The sequence below is a fragment of the Pogona vitticeps genome, chromosome 4 (assembly GCF_051106095.1).
Source record: "Pogona vitticeps strain Pit_001003342236 chromosome 4, PviZW2.1, whole genome shotgun sequence".
NCBI classification, from domain to species: domain Eukaryota; kingdom Metazoa; phylum Chordata; class Lepidosauria; order Squamata; family Agamidae; genus Pogona; species Pogona vitticeps.
The window spans coordinates 230429052-230447279 of NC_135786.1; the positions used below are offsets into that span (position 1 = coordinate 230429052).

An 18228-nucleotide genomic window follows, 5' to 3' on the forward strand; every position below is an offset into this window, starting at 1 on the left:
TTTAGAGGAAAAAGGGGGTGGGAAAAGACACTGATTATAGTTACAGCCTTAAAATATTGGCTTAAGAAGGCAATTTGATTGATTGATTGATTGATTGATTGATTGATTGATTGATTGATTGATTGATTGATTGATTGATTGATTGATTGATTGATTGATTGATTGATATCGCACTCCACCTGGGGACCAGGCCACTCTGGGCGGCAAACAACAATATACACAATAATATTAAAACACAATCAAAAATAAATTGATACATAGCCAAATAGGGTAAATTAAAACAGATGGTGATGCAGGTGGTAAAAAGGGGTGATGGAGAGGATGGGAAAAAGGATGGTAAAAGGGAAGCCGAGATCTTAATGCTCCAGGAAAGCCTGGCGGAAGAGCCAGGTCTTCAATGCTCTCTTGAACCCATCCAGCGAGGGTGCCACGCGGATCTTCCATAGGCGGTTAGTGACCGCCGAGAAGGCCCGGTTTCTTGTTCTTTCCCTCTAAGCCTCCTTTGGGGTCAAGGCCCTCAACCACCCTGCCTGTGAAGAACAGGTATTATGGCCGGGATAAGGCGTTCTGATAGGTACCGAGGTCCTAAATATAATCTTTTGAAGATTATAATCTTTTGAAGGTTATATAAGCAAAAGCCTTCCTCTTTATGCCTAAAAGCTAGCTAGATGGGAATAGAAGGTATTGGTTGAAATCCTGATCTCATCAGTCATGGTCCTTTTTCACAAATTCAAAAATTCTGATTCTCCTCCGTCCTAAGGCTCTCTTGAACTCCCTGCCATCACAGGGAAACTGTTGGGGGTTGCAGAACAAGGAGGGTGTCTCTAATTTCTGAAAATTAATGCTGCCAGTAAAATCACCTTTGTTGAGGCAATCAGAAATTTTTATTTTCTGAAAAAATACCATGGTTGATGACATCAGCAGCCTTATGCAGCATACATTAAAACAACAGGATTTCAGCCAATCTGTTCATCTTCCATTTCCATCAGTTCATTTATCTGTCTCCTTCCATCCAGTGCTTTGAAAGGTTACTTTTTCTGGACTACAATCCCCAGGATTTCCCCGTTAGCATAAACAAAGGCTGGAGAATTCTTGGAGTTCTAGTTGTTTTTCCAAACTCTGCTTCTAATGCTAGAATCCCATGATTCTAGGGCTGTGGTTCTAGTGAAACAGAATACGGGAGTCCATTAAACATCTCCTTTTCTCTCCTTGCAGGTCCTAGCAAATGTGAAGCAGCCAGGAGAGAAGCCATGCAATTTGTTGGAGAAGTGGAACAACTCATCACAGATTCCAACAGCGCCCATTTTCCATTTGGGCAAAGTTTCTTAATGGCCAAAATGGCGGCGTTCGCAGACGAGCCTCTGAATAATCTGTCTCAGACTAGTATCACCTTTTCAGAAAAACTATTAACTGGGAGTGACTATGCCATCCGACTAGCTGCACAATCAAGTATGTTGACAGCAACAGCAGGGAACCCATTTATCCTGCCCTTCTCTGTTGTTTTTAACTTAGCTGATTTTAAGGGTTCCAATACATTTAGTTGGCTTTCATGCTCCAGTCTGGGCAGGAGCTCCGGTTGCCTTTCCCTGCCTCCTCAGGCAACCAATCGCTCTGCCAAGGAGGCAGGACTGGGATACTCCCTGCCCAGCCAATGAGTGGTTGGCTGCCTGAGGAGGCAGGGAAGAGCAGCACAAGTTCCTGTCCTACTGGAGCACCGCTGGAGAAAAAGAGCCCGACAGTGCGTGATAAATTGTGAGTGGGCCATCCGGCCCGGGGTGGGGGTGGGGGGAGGGAGCACATGGGATCTGTGGTGCTCCACGGGACACTTCATACAAAGAGGGATGACTTAAGTCATCCCCATCTCTAATATAAATGTATAAATTGGGATAATGATAACAGCCCACAATGAATCGAATATTGGGAAGGTTCTGTGGAGCTGTCTTTCATTTGGGATGGAGGCAAAGGGAAAGGCCTGGAGCCAAAAATAACAGCTTAATAACCTTCTGCTGCCGTTGTCTAAGCCGTAGAAAAGTAATTTCATTCTTTTAGTTGTTGTTTTTTGGGAGGGGTGTCGGGGAATGGTGTAAAAGCCAGAGAACCAGCTAAAGCTGGTGTTGTGGGAAGGAGGCATGGCCAACTTAGGATTTCCCAGAAGGTTAGACTGAGCCCCTAGGAGGGCTGGAATCATCCCTGTAGTAGGAAATTCACTTCTACCAGGCTTCTCTAGGTAGATCAGGGAAATCTAACCTTTTGTTGCCTTCTAGAGATGGTTGAACTCCAACTCCCGTCATCCCCAACCATTGGTGATGTTGTCTGGGGCTGAAAACAGGTGCCACCCAACACCTCTGGAGAGTCCTAAGTTGGCAAAGACTGGTTCCCAGTAATTGTGCAGTGGGAATGCTAAACATGGAAGAAATGTGTTCAAATTTATCTGAAGTTATTTGCTCATTTGTAGGACAGCTGTTTACCTGTCCGTATTCTCGGTGCTTATAACCCTGGCTTTACATGACGTATGCTTTTTCTTTTCAAGCCTTGCAATTCTATTGGAGAAGTCTGTTAAGGTCAAGTGATTCTGCACAGGAAACCTTGCGCCTGGGATTTCAGCCGTACGTGCCTCAGTGTGATGGTCTGGGCAACTGGGTACCTGTCCAGTGTTATGAGAGCTCAGGTGAGGGATGGCTAGAACAAACACTGGAATAAACAATGATGGTCTTTCATGACAGGTGGCTTGAGCATCCCATTGCTGTGTTTATGTATTGCCCGTCAACTTCAGGAGCAGGATTTGAGGGGATCCCAACGAAACAACCAGCAAGCTCCAGGTTTACAAGAACACATGTTTATTGAGTAACTTACACAGGGATTCAATAGCTGGACTGGATAATAGCACAGGTTAGGATCACTGCAAAAAGTCTGAATGCCCATTGGGTGGAATTAAATATCTTTGCTGTTTACACTGATAAGTTGCAGCTGCAGCTAGGTAATACATTATTAGTTCACAAGCTTTGAAGATCAATACATGCATATGAACCACTAACTCCTTATCCTGTGTTCCATCATGATGAGCTCAGGTATTCATAAACAAGTTCATAACTAGTGTTTGATAATCACACCTGCTGTTTTGGGCTCCCCTCATTTCCCTAAATATCATTAACATAGCTTGACTATGGTTGTTGTGGGTTTTTTGGGCTCTTTGGCCGTGTTCTGAAGGTTGTTCTTCCTGACATTTCTCCAGTCTCTGTGGCCAGCATCTTCAGAGGACTGGAGTAGGAACTATGTCCATGGTCTGTTGCTGTTTGTCCCTGGTTCTTGTGGCTGGGTAGAGTTCGCTGACCTTCTGCAGGCTGTATTTTCCAGTGCTAGAAGCCAGGCCTTGTTCAGTTTCAGACTTTCCTCTTTTTTGTTGAAGCTGTGCTGATGTTTATGGATTTAAATAGCTTCCCTATGCAGTCTAACAGCACTAGGGGTCATTGCACAGAAGAGACCAGCTAAAGACACCCATCAACCATAGTGACAGATAATCTCTACCACTTATCACAATAATTCATCCACAACAAAAACACACAGATCATCCTATCTCCTGAAAAGGACAAAAGCTGTTCCCACAGCTATAAAATACCCAACTATCCAACAAAGCATGGACAAAGTAACAGAGCATGGACACAGTTCCTACTCCAGTCCTCTGAAGATGCCGGCCACAGAGACTGGAGAAACATCAGGAAGAGCAGCCTTCAGAATATGGCCAAAGAGCCTGAAAAACCCACAACAACCATTAGATCCCAGCCGTGAAAGCCTTCAAGAATACATAGCTTGACTATCTGCTGTCCTCTGAAGATGCCGGCCACAGAGACTCGTGAAATGTTATGAAGAACAACCTTCAGAACACGGCCAAAGTGCCCGAAAAACCCACAACAACCATTAGACCCTGGCCGTGAAAGCTTTCACGAATACATTTTGTGAAAGGTTACCCCCAAAGCATCCTGTGACAGTTGAGATACACCAATGAAAACAATAGTCTTTTTTTCTCATCTTGGAAAGTGTACTTTTGCAGGATAAAAAGATCAGAAGTCTGTGCCTTTGTAAAAAAAAAAAAGTTCATGGGCAATCTGAGAAGGAAAGCCAATACTGCTCTGGTTTCAAGGGAATCCCCAATGCAATTTGTATTATCAACATGAACACTGGTTCTGTCCAATCTTGTATCACAAGGGACGGTTCATTGCAAAGTGATTTTTGACTATCACAGACTCTCGATAATAATTACATGTTCTGTTGCATTACAGGTCACTGCTGGTGTGTTGATGAGAAAGGACGGTATATAGCAGATTCTCTAGTGACACGTTCGACACAGCTGCCCCAGTGTAAGTTGTCTGCCTCTCTTTAAACTTTGTTCTTTTTTTGGTAGTAGATATTGCAGAGAAGGTAAGGTGAATGTTATGAAGCTTGCAGAATGTTGGGGCTGGATTCATAGGTCAGTGGTTCAGGCTAAGACTTAAATTTTGCACGACAGAGAGTCCGAGCACGATCATTTCCTTTCATTTCTAGTAAAGACAAGAAGGATCTATCCCAATAACCTGGGATAACTGCTGCTTGTCAGATCCATCTCCAAGCTTCATGACTCGGAGCTGAATGTAGAGTACTGATCTGGTCCACTTCCTGCTTGGCTATGCCCACTTCTGCATGACTCCTTTCTTCTTCCTTTCCCATGATGTCAACCTCTGTATGGATTGCCCCTGTTCTAAAAGCTCTGAAGCTGAAATACCTCTCCCCAGCCTACTGGAACCATTGGAGACTGGTGACTCTGATTACCTGTTGTTGTTTAGTCATTAAGTCATGGTAAACTCTTCATGAGCCCATGGACCAGAGCACGCCAGGCCCTCCTGTCTTCCACCACCTCCTGGAGTTGGGTCAAATTCATGTGGGCAGTTTTTGTGACACTGTCCAACCATCTCGTCCTTTGTCATCCTCTTCTGCTCTTGCCTTCGCACTTTCCCAACATCAGGGTCTTTTCCAGGGAGTCTTCTCATGAGGTGGACAAAGTATTGGAGCCTCAGCTTCAGGATCTGTCCTTCCAGTGAGCACTCAGGGTTGATTTCCTTTAGAATGGATAGATTGGTTCTCCTTGCAGTCCAGGGCACTCTCAAGAGTCTCCTCCAGCACCACAATTCAAAAAGCATCAAGTCTTCAGCGGTCAGCTTTCTTTATGGTCCAGCTCTCACTTCCATACATCAGTACTGGAAAAACCATAGATTTGACTATGCGGACCTTTGTCGGCAAGCTGATGTCTCTGCTTTTTAAGAAGCTGTCTAGGTTTGTCATCGCTTTAATCCCAAGAAGCAGGAGTCTTTTAATTTTGTGGTTGCTGTCACCATCTGCAGTGATCATGGAGCCTAAGAAAGTAAAATCTGTCACTGCCTCCATATCTTTCCCTTCTATTTGCCAGGAGGTGATGGGACCAGTGCCCATGATTTTAGTTTTTTTGATGCACTCTCTTCTTTCAATTTCATGAAGAGGTTCTGATTACATAGGGGCAATGAATTCATTCCAGGTTTTAGTTTGAAATCAAGAGGAGCAATGCAGGATGCTTCAGAATCCTACCCCCCCAAAGGAGATTCACCTCTTTGGACAGTTCCTTTAAGTTTTTGTCTAAAATCTGGGTGGATTCTCTGACCCAGGAACATCCATCCGACTATAACATGTCAGCATTTTTGACCCCATGCTTTTGCCTTTGACTTTGCTAACTTCTGATAGGCAACCCTTGAAAATGTCTCTGAATTTGCATGTGTTCCTCAGGATGAAATCATTTCCCCACTCCCACTTTTTACGACAGTAGACAATACTGGACCAGATGGACTAACATTTTGACTTACTCTACAGGAGGTTCATAGACACCTGGATACATCCAGAAATTTATTCAGTAAACCTACACAAGTGTTGTGCTATGTGTATTTGCAAGACTGCCAGTCAAAAGTGGCAACCATCGACCCACCACCTAGTTTAGAAAGCTTCCATAAAATGCAGAATGCTTCAGCACAGAATGCCAGCTTTGTTCCCCCCGCCCCCAGAACAATACATCAACATGACAGGCTTACAAATCAAAGGAATTGCTTGTGGTATATGTTGCCACCAAGGTAAAAGTAAAGGTTCCTCTTGACATTTAGTCCAGTCGTGTCCGACTCTAGGGGGCGGTGCTCATCTCTGTTTCCAACCCATAGAGCCAGCGTTTGTCCAAAGACATTTTTCGTGGTCACATGGCCAGCGTGACTAGACACGGAATGCCGTTACCTCCCCACTGTGGTGATACCTATTTATCTACTCGCATTTACATTCTTTCGAACCGCTGGGAGGAGCAACAGGGGCTCACTCCGTCACATGGATTCGATCTTACAACCGCAGGTCTTCTGACTTTGCAGCACAGAGGCTTCGGTTTAACCTGCAGCGCCACCAAGAGGACAACATAAATTAGGCAAATGCCAAAATGTTGTAGGCTACCATTCTGTTTCTTGAGCAACTCAGTGAAACCTGTGTGTAACATCAGCCTTGCTCTCAAAGCCAAGTTTTACTGGAGATCAATTGAACGGCCAAGTAACTTAGTGCTTTAGGTCTCTGGATGCATAGCTAGAGTTTGGGAGTTCTATTCCCCGTTGTGACTTCTTGATGGGGCTGAACTTAATGATCCCTACCAGCATTTCTGATGATGATTTATGGGGCATAATCAGCTTTTGGCTAACTCATCTGAAACAGCTGAAAGCTCCTCCAGGTGTGGATTTGCACCATTACCTCAGGCCCGGTGTGTGCATGTGCAGCTGCTTGCTGGATCTGCTTGGTTGGATGAGGCTGAGCTTCTTTTCCATGGCTTTGTGTTCCTGATGCCTTCAGGTGCCATTTGGTCAGCATGTGGGAACCAAATGAACCAGATATGAAGGTTTTAACTTTACTGGAACGTGCCGTACTGAGGAAGATTATTGTCTTAATGCAGGTCAAACGTCATGTCAGCGTGCCCAAACAAACGCATTGATCTCCAGCTGGAGGCTGAATGGACAGAAGCTTAAGAACACTTCGGCAGACCTCTTTGCTCCCTCCTGTCTAGAGGCGAGTTGTGCGGTAGTGGCGAAACATATGTTTGGAACCTTGTAGACCTCTAATCTGATTTTCAGCATATTCACCATTTTTCCAGAGTGAAAAAAAAGCATGTTATTTTGCATCTGAAAACTCTTCTCCTGAACATCGTTTGGGATGGAGCAATATGTACCCACCCGTGGATGGTTTTAAAAATGGACTCGTGTTTCACCTTTTTTCAGGTGGCCAGGAGTTCAATAAGCTGTTTTAAAGGTGGCTAGTTCTCCTCCCTTTTGCTTTCTAACTGCCACCACCAATTGTAAACCATCCGCAGAGTGCTGTAAACACTGTGGGGCAGTATATAAGCAGCGCACTTTGCGTTATTTTTTTAACTTTAAAAAAAATGCTGGAAATGCTTTTTAAAAACAAGGAAGTGTTTCTTCCCTAGCAAAACGTGGTAAGAAGCTGTATCAATGTGTTCTCTGTTCTCTCTTTGTTGATATCAAAGCATGGCCAGTGGCTGTGCTGTCTGGACATTCTGCTAGCCTCAGTATTGTTTTTTTCCAAGCTCTGTCCTCAACTAATCAAATAATTTCATATGTGTACTACATTTCTATCCCTCCTTTCTTCCAATGAGTTCAAGGTTCTTCTTTTCCTTAATATATCCCTATGACAGCCCTGTGAGGCAGGTCAATTTACAAGATCATGATTGGCCCAAAGAGTTCCACGTCTAAAGGATGGTTGGAAACTACTTTGGCTCAGAACTTACCTACCACTCTAAAAAGCACAGCGGAGTGGCCTCCTATTTGCCACGCAGACCATATACATTTTTGCTCTGTACTCAAGATCAATGGTTACCAACCTTTGGTTCCCAGATGTTCTTGGACTACAATTCCCAGAAATCATGGCCAGCACAGCATAGGCTTTTGGGAGTTTTAGTCCAAGAACACCCGGGGATCCAAGTTTTGAGATCACTGTTCTAAAGGGAAAGTAGTGGCCAGACCGGCTTGTCTTAACCCGATTCCCTCTACATGTTCTGGCCTTCAGGGCCCCTTCATCCCAGCCAACATGCTGTGTAGATAAAAGGAGAAATAGGCGGGTTGTGTGCTATCTTGAAAAAAGAGAAGACAGACATGCTTACTGCGCTAACCCCTTACCATGATGACCCTTCTTGCTGATGCCACTGTGCAATCTCAGGCTTCATATTTCCAAAAAAATGACATATTTGAATGGTTTCATGTGAATATCCTAACTCCTAGGTCTTTGGAATACTGTACCATTCTTTGCAGGAAAGTTCATTACTCTGATTATAAAGTTGTTGTTGTTTAGTCAGTAAGTCGTGTCCGACTCTTCATGACCCACATGGACCAGAGCATGCCAGGCCCTCCTGTCTTCCACTGCCTCCCAGAGTTGGGTCAAATTCATGTTGGTTGCTTCGCAGACACTGTCCAGCCATCTCGTCCTCTGTCGTCCCCTTCTCCTCTTGCCTTCACCCTTTCCCAACATCAGGGTCTTTTCCAGGGAGTCTTCTCTTCTCATGAGATGGCCAACGTATTGGAGCCTCAGCTTCAGGATCTGTCCTTCCAGTGAGCACTCAGGGTTGATTTCTTTTAGAATGGATAGGTTTGTTCTCTTTGCAGTCCAGGGGATTCTCAAGAGTCTTATAAAGTTACCCTTTCCTTTTAGACTGGTGACTATGCCGGATTACAGATGTCAGATTCACAAGCCTGGTGTGTTGATCCTTCATCAGGAGAAGTACTCCAGCAGAGCAGTATGGATTCCGGTGGCAGACCTCAGTGTAAGCTCCTACTATATGCTAGAGATGGGGGGAGAAATTGGTTTTACTCGTATCTGATGTGAGCCTTTCAAAGAAATAAGCACAGGGAAAGATATCTAAGGAAGTGGACTTGTCCACAAATACCCACATTAAAATACAGCAATTAGTCTTCTCTATTCTTTTATTTTTCTTTTGTTTTTCTGACCAAATCCACTGATTTTCTCTGGTTTTCCATAATGGCATGCAGAAATGATCATGTTGGGGGCAATAGGCAGACCAAAGGTGTAGACTGACAAAATAATGTGCAATATCCTTTACAGTAGGAGAAAGTGAGTGCAAAAAAAAATGCAGTCAGTTTTAAGGGGAAATCTGTACAGAAATGCACATACTAGCTTGCAAATGTGGAGAATATCAATAGGATGGTTTATTGGAACACATGTCAAAAATGATTTCCAAAAAAAGATTTTAAAAATAAAATTCCATTATTACAATTAAATACATATAAGGAGTAAGGAAGGGGGGAAGCCCTTGTGCATTGCAATGAGATTTGGACACACACAGATGGACTGATAAAAGAATTTCTCGGTCTCTCCCTTACACATTTCCCCCTACAAGTCCTGGAGAAAGCTAAATCAATGGCTATAACAGTGGCGTGAGTATAGGGGAGAGGGGAGCCCCCCTAAATTAGAGGAAGGGACCCTATTTGAGCAGAGCCCACAACAGTGGGCAACGTTCAGATGTCTGAGGACTATCCACCCATGTCCATGTTCCTGTCCGGTAATGTTTTGCTTTCCAAAAGGCATATTTTTTTGAAAATGAAAATGGTCCTCATGGATCTTGAGAGACCATTTAAAAATATATACAGTGGCTGGGCAATTTATGGAAGACCTGGGGTGCTGGCACCACCTAGCAAGGGAGAGTCCTGAATCCTACATAGCGTCCAAAGGGTTTTGGAGTAAATAGAGAGATAAATAGAGGGACGTGGTGGCGCTGTGGGCTAAACCACAGAAGCCTGTGCTGCAGGGTCAGAAGTCCAAGCAGTCGTAAGATCGAATCCACACGACGGAGTGAGCGCCCGTCGCTTGTCCCAGCTCCCGCCAACCTAGCGGTTTGAAAGCATGCAAATGCAAGTAGATAAATAGGGACCACCTCGGTGGGAAGGTAACAGCGTTCTGTGTCTAAGTCGCACTGGCTATGTGACCACGGAAGATTGTCTTCGGACAAAACGCTGGCTCTATGGCTTGGAAACAGGGATGAGCACTGCCCCCTAGAGTTGAACACGACTGGACAAAAATTGTCAAGGGGAACCTTTACCTTTACCTTAGAGAGATAAAAGTTAAAACTTACTGTAAGCATGGCTGTGCTGGTGGGCCTATTTGGATCCTAGGGAGGTCAGATGCCAATAGAAGTGTACCTTCTTCAGCGTGGTCTTCTGTGAATACACACATAAAGGGTTAACCAGCGCCAGCGTAGGTCTCTTCGGAATGTTCCAGAGCTCTGAAAGAGAAACAAAGTTAGTGCTGCCTATACTGCGCATGCTCCGCCCACCCAAGCCTCAGTTCCATTTCTCCGCCGGATGAAGTGGTTCTCTTTGGATCTCAGCTCTTTAGATTGTTCTTACTTCGCTATTTACTGGCTTGTTTTCCTCTGGTTTTTTGACCCTAGCCTGTTTACCGACTACTCTGCTGCCTACTGTTTGGACTGGTAACGTTTTTCCCTTTTTTTCGCCCCTTTGGGCTTCCTCTGTTTTTTCCCGCCCTTTTTAACGGCTGTCTGTTTGCCTTCCTTATACCCCCCACCCCACCTTCGGGCCCTTTCAGAAAGTGCATGCTCTGTTCAGCTAAGATCCCTCATCAAGACGGGCACGACACTTGTTTGATCTGCCTTGGTGAATCGCATTCCCCTCAGGACTGCAGACACTGCAAAGCGTTCACCAGGGCTGCCCTGAAAGCTCGACAGAGATGCCTTCAGCTCCATCTGTGGGACGCTGCTCTTTCGGCTTCTAAACCCTCAGCCAGGGAGCTCCCCTTGGCTTCGCCGTCTACCTCCACGGGGCAAGAGCTTACCTTGCAGCCAGCGCCTAAAGCAACGGACGCTCCAGCTGCTAAGCCTCAAAGAAGATCTTCAAAGGCCAAAAAATCCTCTGCAGCTCAGGCGGGCTCCGCTCCCAAATCTGCAAAACAATTGAAGACGAAAGCGTCGTTAAAGTCTCTGGACGCACCAGGTCAAGCGATGCCTGCCTCCCTATCCCTGCTTTCTCCTATCTTGGAAGCCTCTCTAAGGGATAAGGGTTCTACATTGGAGGCGACTACACCAATCCCTCCAAGGCAGGCTGAGCCGATTCGACCCCTTGGTGCTCCCTCTCGCACGCCAAGTCAGCTTGTACGAGCCACTACAAGCTTGGGTTCTGGCCATTCCAGCCCGATTTCCTCTGGGCGGCCATCTCCGGCTCATTCTGTGTCTCCGTTGCCTTCGCACTCCCCCTCGATTCCGCGCAAAAACAAGGAGAAGCGCAAACACCTTTCGCGCGATCGACATCGGTCGTCGCATAGGGGGAGTGTCGAGAGACACCACCGTTCTCGATGTCGCCGGCATTCTTCATCTGATTCGTCCTCGACCTCGTCGGGACGGCACAAACGACGTCGTCACCATCGTCGGAGGCGTTCATCGACCTCTTCATCTTCCGCGTCGACGCCTCGCCGCCATCGACGTCGACGCGTCAAGTACATCTATGTCTCATCTCCTGCTTCCTCTGCTTCAGACTCGTCACCACCTCGGAAGCGTCGACGTCGGCGGCGGCGCCCTCTCGATCAGCCTCCTCTCCCATCTACCCCGGCACCCCAACCGCAGCCGACTCCCCGGCTCGACGTCGAACCTCGACGCCCTAAAAAGCATGGGATCTCCTCTTCGGAGGATGACTCCCCTTTCTCGTCTCAGGATTCTGTTTCCGAGGAGACCCCATCTGAAAGACCTAAACTGGATGATCTACCTCTTGGAGAAACAGTGGGATCCGACACTGGTGATCCCCATGAGTCATCCCCATCTGAAGATTTCTCCTCATATTCTCAGATGCTGGCACGTTTAGCCAAGGCTCTTAAGCTTCGCATGGATGAGCCCCCACCCCCGGAGGAAGACCTCATCTTTTGGGACATTAATAAAGGAAGGTCCCCTCCACCCAGCCTTTCTTATCTCCCAGCATTGCTTTCAATCATCAAAGACTTCTGGGAACACCCTTCCACCTCGGTTCCCCTCCCTAAAAGAACTGAAAACATGTATAGAATCAATGACGAGGATGCCAAGTTTCTCCTGAAACATCCTATCCCGAACTCTCTCATTGTGGAATCTAGCTGCTCCAAACCTTCCGGGTGTGCCCACGTTGTACCAACTAACAAGGAAGGCAGAAAACTGGAGATGTTGGGCAGGAGGCTTTATTAATCGCCACTAGACATTCTGTGGAGGCGGCTGCCAGGATCTTGGTCTCATGCATATCACTTTGCAGACACGCTTGGCTACGGTCTGCGAACATTTTAGAGGATGTCAAGGCCAAAGTTGAAGATCTCCCCTTTGATGCCTCAGGTCTTTTCCATAGTAAAACCGACAGTCATCATGAGGATGTCCACAAGGCTAAAAAGACTGCTAAGTCTTATTATATTCAGCCTCAACCCAGGTTTTCTAAACCATACTGGAAACGGTCACCTAATCGTTATCAGCATTCTCCTCAATTCAGAAGCTACAAGAATCAGTCTCAATCCAGGGTAACGTCCGCCCCCACCACCTCGCAGACTTACTGTAACCAGCCTTCTCAACGACGCCAATCGTACAAACCACCTGCCAGGAAACAAAAACTTTTTCTTTGACTCACCTCCGACTTCCTCCTTTCTCGGCTCCGATACAAGGCTCCAACCGTTCTTCTCAAACTGGTCCGCCATCACAAACGATTCCTGGGTTCTGGATATAATCTCCTCCGGTTACAGACTGGAATTTCTCGACCACCCTCCTTTGGGTCATTTAGAATTTACTTCTTTCGACTCCTCCCTACAAGAGGAGGTAAATTCGTTATTGGAGAAAGATGCTGTCCAACGCGTCCCTGCAAGAGACATCTCAAACGGCTTCTATTCCAGATATTTCGCCGTTCCCAAAAAAGGAGGAGGCATACGCCCCATTCTGGATCTCAGGCTTCTCAACGCTTACCTGCACACCCGTCGCTTCCGCATGGTGACGTTGGAATCCATCATCCACCTCCTAAAAAGAAAAAACTGGTTCACCGTCATGGACCTAAAGGACGCTTACTTTCATATTACCATTCATCCCGCTCATCGGAAATTTCTCAGGTTCATTTTCCAAGATGTTATTTACCAGTTTCTCGCCTTTCCCTTCGGTTTGGCCACAGCTCCCTGCACTTTTACGAAATGTATGGCGCCTGTTGCAGCGTTTCTAGGCTACATGGCGTGCAGGTGTTTCCGTACATCGACGATTGGTTACTCGTCGCATCATCAAACCGACAGGCCGCAAGAAACACCAACTACACCCTTCAAGTGCTACACAGCCTGGGCCTTACGGTGAATTACGAGAAATCCCACCTCAATCCCTCCAAGACCATCCACTACATCGGGGCAAAACTAAATGCCTCCAAAGGCCGGATTTTTCTTCCACGAAACCGAATACAAAAGATCTGCAGGGCTGTGAAAAAGTTCAAGCCAGGGGCAAAGGTGTCTGCCACACACGCTCAGCACCTTCTGGGCCTGATGTCATCCACGACCCCCTGTCTTTCTCATGCCAGGCTGAAACTCAGGTCTCTTCAGGTTTGGCTACTGTCCCTATTCAATCCCTTGCGAGACCCTCAACACAAGCGTCTCAGAGTCACCCCGGAACTCTCCCGACAACTTCAATGGTGGACCTACGCCCTTCATTTGCGAGTAGGTCGCCCCTTTCGGCCTCTCAAATTGACTGTTCAAGTCACCTCGGATGCGAGCCCCACAGGGCGGGGAGCCCATTGCGGCCACCATTCTGTTCATGCTCTATGGTCACACCAGGAGTGTCTGTTCCACATCAACCTACTAGAAGTGCTAGCGATCATCAAAGCCTTGAGAGCCTTCTTTCCACTAGTACATGGCCGTGGTGTTCAGGTTGTCACAGACAACACGACGGCCATGTACTACCTCAACAAGCAAGGGGGCACCCGCTCTCATTCCCTGCTATTTCTAACAGTAACTCTCTGGGAATGGTGTTATCGTCACCACATTTTCCTTCGAGCTATTCATGTGTCCACAGAAGACAACTCGCGAGCGGACGAGCTCAGCCGTCGCAGCAGTCAGATGCACGAATGGGAACTCAACCCTTCAGTGTTCCTTCATCTATGCCATTGTTGGGGCACTCCGGTCTTCGATGTTTTTGCGACGGAGCGCAACAAGAAGTGTCCCCGTTACGCCTCCAAAGCGGGACGGTGTCTGCACTCGGAAGGGGATGCTTTTATGATCTCTTGGAGAATGGGCCTTCTTTACCTTTTCCCCCCATTCCCGTTGGTTCACAGGACAATAGTGAAGCTTTCTCACGATCCTGTCCCTGCGATTCTCATAGCGCCCTTCTGGCCACGCCAACCGTGGTTTCCCACTCTGCTCACACTCTCATCGGATTACATCAAGCTCCCCTCTCTCCCAGACCTCCTTTCTCAAGATGCGGGGAAGATTCTCCACCCCGATATCGACACGATTCATCTCACAGCGTGGAGAATATGCCAGAAATCAAAGAGATTTTAGATAAGTCAAGAAAGGACTCTACTTCCTTGTTATATGGCTACGAATGGAAGAGCTTCTTGAAGTTCACTTCCGAAAGGGGTCTACCTTCATCGCCTACCTCCCTTTCGACCCTGTTGCAATTTTTGCGTTACCTGTTCGATTTTCACTTATCTGTGTCCACTCTCAAAGTTTATGTTGCTGCCATCGTGTCTTCTCAACCCACGGGATCTTCGGCATCTCGTCTGTTTTTGCACCCCACTGTCAAAACTTTCCTTAAAGGGGTTACACACGCCAGGCCTCCAGTCAAACGGCCAGTTCCACAATGGTCTCTCCATTTGGTCCTTCAAGCTCTGATGCGGCCACCTTTCGAGCCACTTGCTACCTGTGACTTGAAGATGTTATCCTTCAAAGTGTTGTTTTTGGTTGCGATTACTTCGGCTAGGAGGGCCAGTGAGCTTGCCGCACTTAGAGCTGATCAACCCTTTCTACAGTTCTATCATGACAAGGTCATCCTTCATACAGACATCTCCTTTCTCCCTAAGGTGGTTTCTGACTTTCACGTAAATCAGCCACTCATTCTGCCAACTTTGTTCTCTTCACCATCCAATGACACTGAGCGCATGCTCCACTCTTTGGATGTCAGGCGTGCTCTTTCTTTCTATGTTTCTTGCACCAAGGACTTTCGTCTATCACCCAAACTCTTTTTGTGTTTCTACGGTCAAAAGAAGGGTCGTCCAGCTTCCTCCTCTTCGCTCTCTAGATGGTTGGTTTCGGTTATCCCCTTGGCCTACGACCTTCAACATCGAACACCTCCAGATGGTCTCCGGGCTCACTCCACGAGAGCTGTGTCTTCTTCAGCGGCTTTGCTTCGTGGTGTGGACTTGTCAGATATATGCAGGACTGCTACATTGTCCCGAGTATCCACGTTTATCTCACATTATCGTCTGGATCTCAGGGCCAAGCAGGAAACGAGATTTGGGAGAGCTGTGCTGTCTTCTGCCCTTCAGTGACGGCCCTCCCTCCGGAAAGATAGCTTGCTAGTCACCCTTTATGTGTGTATTCACAGAAGACCACGCTGAAGAAAGACGGGTTACTTACCTGTAACCATGGTTCTTCAAGTGGTCATTCTGTGAATTCACACAACCCACCCGACCTCCCCGCTATCCGTCACTGCGTTTGCGAGCATTGCTTACTTATCTGTGGCGGATAAATGGAACTGAGGCTTGGGTGGGCGGAGCATGCGCAGTATAGGCAGCACTAACTTTGTTTCTCTTTCAGAGCTCTGGAACATTCCGAAGAGACCTACGCTGGCGCTGGTTAACCCTTTATGTGTGAATTCACAGAATGACCACTTGAAGAACCATGGTTACAGGTAAATAACCCGTCTTTTATGCCAGTAGAAGGAGATCTTGGATGCACGTCAGGATATTTATAAAATAATATTGAAAAGGTAGAGGAAAAATAGTATTCAGGAGGGGAAGGGAAGTAAGTTGTAGTGTTTTAGGCATTTGAAGGAGAAGAAACAATGTACACTAAACCCACTTCATGGTTCAGACATTGGATGAACAAGCTGCTCAGATAGCTTTCTTTGTGAGCTCGCACTGGGGCAAAGCCAACTGGAATAGGGACAAATAATAATTAATGCATTGTTATCTGGACAGCACCCTTGCCAGTGTTGGGGTCCCATGTGCGTAGCTGCCCATCTCGCACCCATGACCTGCGCCTTGCCCAGAAGCGTGGCAGCCCTTGACATAGCATGGAGATAGTTTCATCAAATGTGCAGTTCATTCAGATCATCTTCCAAAGAAACATGGTTTGGGATGCTACAGGTGTTTATGCAAGTTCTGTCTCATTTCACGGCCGGGATCTAATGGTTGTTGTGGGTTTTTGGGTTCTTTGGCCATGTTCTGAAGGTTGTTCTTCCTGACGTTTCGCCAGTCTCTGTGGCCGGCATCTTCAGAGGACAGCACTCGGTGCTCTGGTGAGAGTGCTGTCCTCTGAAGATGCCAGCCACAGAGACTGGTGAAACGTTAGGAAGAACAACCCTCAAAACACAGACAAAGCACCCAAAAAACCCACAACAACCATCTGTCTAATTTGCTGTGACTAAGCACAATTAATCAATGAAATGCCAGAGTGTATCTGTGTTGTATGCATTATTTATTTATTTTTTAACTAGGGATATGGTAAGGAATACAGAAGGTAGAGGGGAATATGGGGGGTGGGAAAGGGTCGGAGGGGAACACAAAATAGACTATCATCCAGTCTGTTCATGTTGCGATATCTGCCTTTCTACATACAATTTGATTGCCCTCCAGGTTTTAACTTACATTTACATCTTAGTTTAAAACTATGTTATTCAAGCACTATCTGGTGACTCAAGCCATTTATATAATACATCCCATCATTCAGTTGCCTTTTGTATTGGGCAGTCTTTCATGTGTTTGTAGGCATTTTCATATCAACTGATGTTGCCTGCTGTGCTTTGTCAACTACCCATGGCGAGTTATACACATCTTATACAAATAATGATAGGATCCTGGCCATTGGCAGTTTGGGGTTATAGAGCTTACTCTTGGGCTGATGAATAGGTGTTTCTCCTTATATAGGTCCTGGTTACTGCAGTGTGCTGAGGTCCAAGGCCCTCCAACGGGAAATTGGAAGGGGACACATCCCTCAGTGCACAAGCGATGGTGGGACCTTTTCACCTGTGCAATGGACTGAGGACCAAGAAAGCAGCTGGTGTGCCTTTGAGAACGGAGAGGAAGCTCCCGGGACACGCATCAATAGCAAGAAGCTCCCGTGTGAACGTGAGTTGCATGCTTTGGACGTCTTGACACCCTGGCGCTTTGGTTCATAGAAGAACTTGAATACAGTGGTGCCCCACTGTATTCCGTTCCAGGAAAAACATCGCTAACCGGAAACATCACTATACGGTGCAAAGAAACCCATAGGAACACATTGAAACCCCTTCAATGCATTCCTATGGGGGATAAACTCACTGTTATGTGAAGATCTTCCATACGGCCACCATTTTCGCCACCTCGGTAAGCGAGGAATGGCGCGAAAATGCTGCGGGCGGCCATTTTGTTGACCCGGTGGCCATTTTGGAACCACCTATCAGTTGTTTTAAAACATTGCAATGCAAAGATCGGTAAGCGAAATGCTTATCGTTCATCGCAATGCGATATTTTCCCTATTCAAAACATCACAATGCGATCGCTTTTGCGATCGCAAAATCCGCATCGCTATGCGTATTCGTCATTAAACAGGGTGTTCGTTATGCGAGACACCACTGTAGTTAATTGGAAAAAGCAGCTTATTCCAGCCTCTTGCTCCTGTACTCATTGAACAGTGGAAGTGAACCTGCTAAACTTTTCAATCTGAACTTTAAAGGAGGTCTCCAAAGTGCTGAATCTATATCGGGAATAGGATTCAGCATTTTTTGAAAGCCTCTGCAAAGTTCAGAGTAAAACAGAGTGAAGACTGAATGTCCAACTGACCCTGGAGCCCCCCAGCCCCCACTTGCATGGCATTGTACTCTTTCAGTGTTAATGAAGTTACATGTTCATAGAATCAGAGAATAATAGAGCTGGAAAGGGTCTATAAGACCATCGAGTCCAGCCACCGACTCAGTGCAGAAATCTTTGTTTGCATTATTCA

General features: G+C 46.5%; 1 protein-coding gene and 1 long non-coding RNA gene across 2 annotated transcripts in view; one reads left to right on the forward strand and one right to left on the reverse strand.

Moving 5' to 3' along the window:
• The window catches only part of TG (thyroglobulin), a 162476-nt gene that overhangs the window by 19035 nt on the left and 125213 nt on the right, over positions 1–18228 (forward strand). The window contains exons 11-16 of the mRNA XM_078393094.1: positions 1216–1449; positions 2531–2668; positions 4278–4355; positions 6974–7086; positions 8740–8851; positions 17175–17375. Coding sequence (XP_078249220.1) covers positions 1216–1449; positions 2531–2668; positions 4278–4355; positions 6974–7086; positions 8740–8851; positions 17175–17375 — 876 coding nt within the window. The remainder of the gene's footprint in view (positions 1–1215; positions 1450–2530; positions 2669–4277; positions 4356–6973; positions 7087–8739; positions 8852–17174; positions 17376–18228) is intronic.
• Positions 10251–13009, reverse strand: LOC144588592 (uncharacterized). The gene is made up of 3 exons (XR_013544209.1): positions 12693–13009; positions 10897–11003; positions 10251–10327 (listed from the first exon to the last, which is right to left on the reverse strand). It is a non-coding gene; the product is annotated as an uncharacterized LOC144588592 (long non-coding RNA).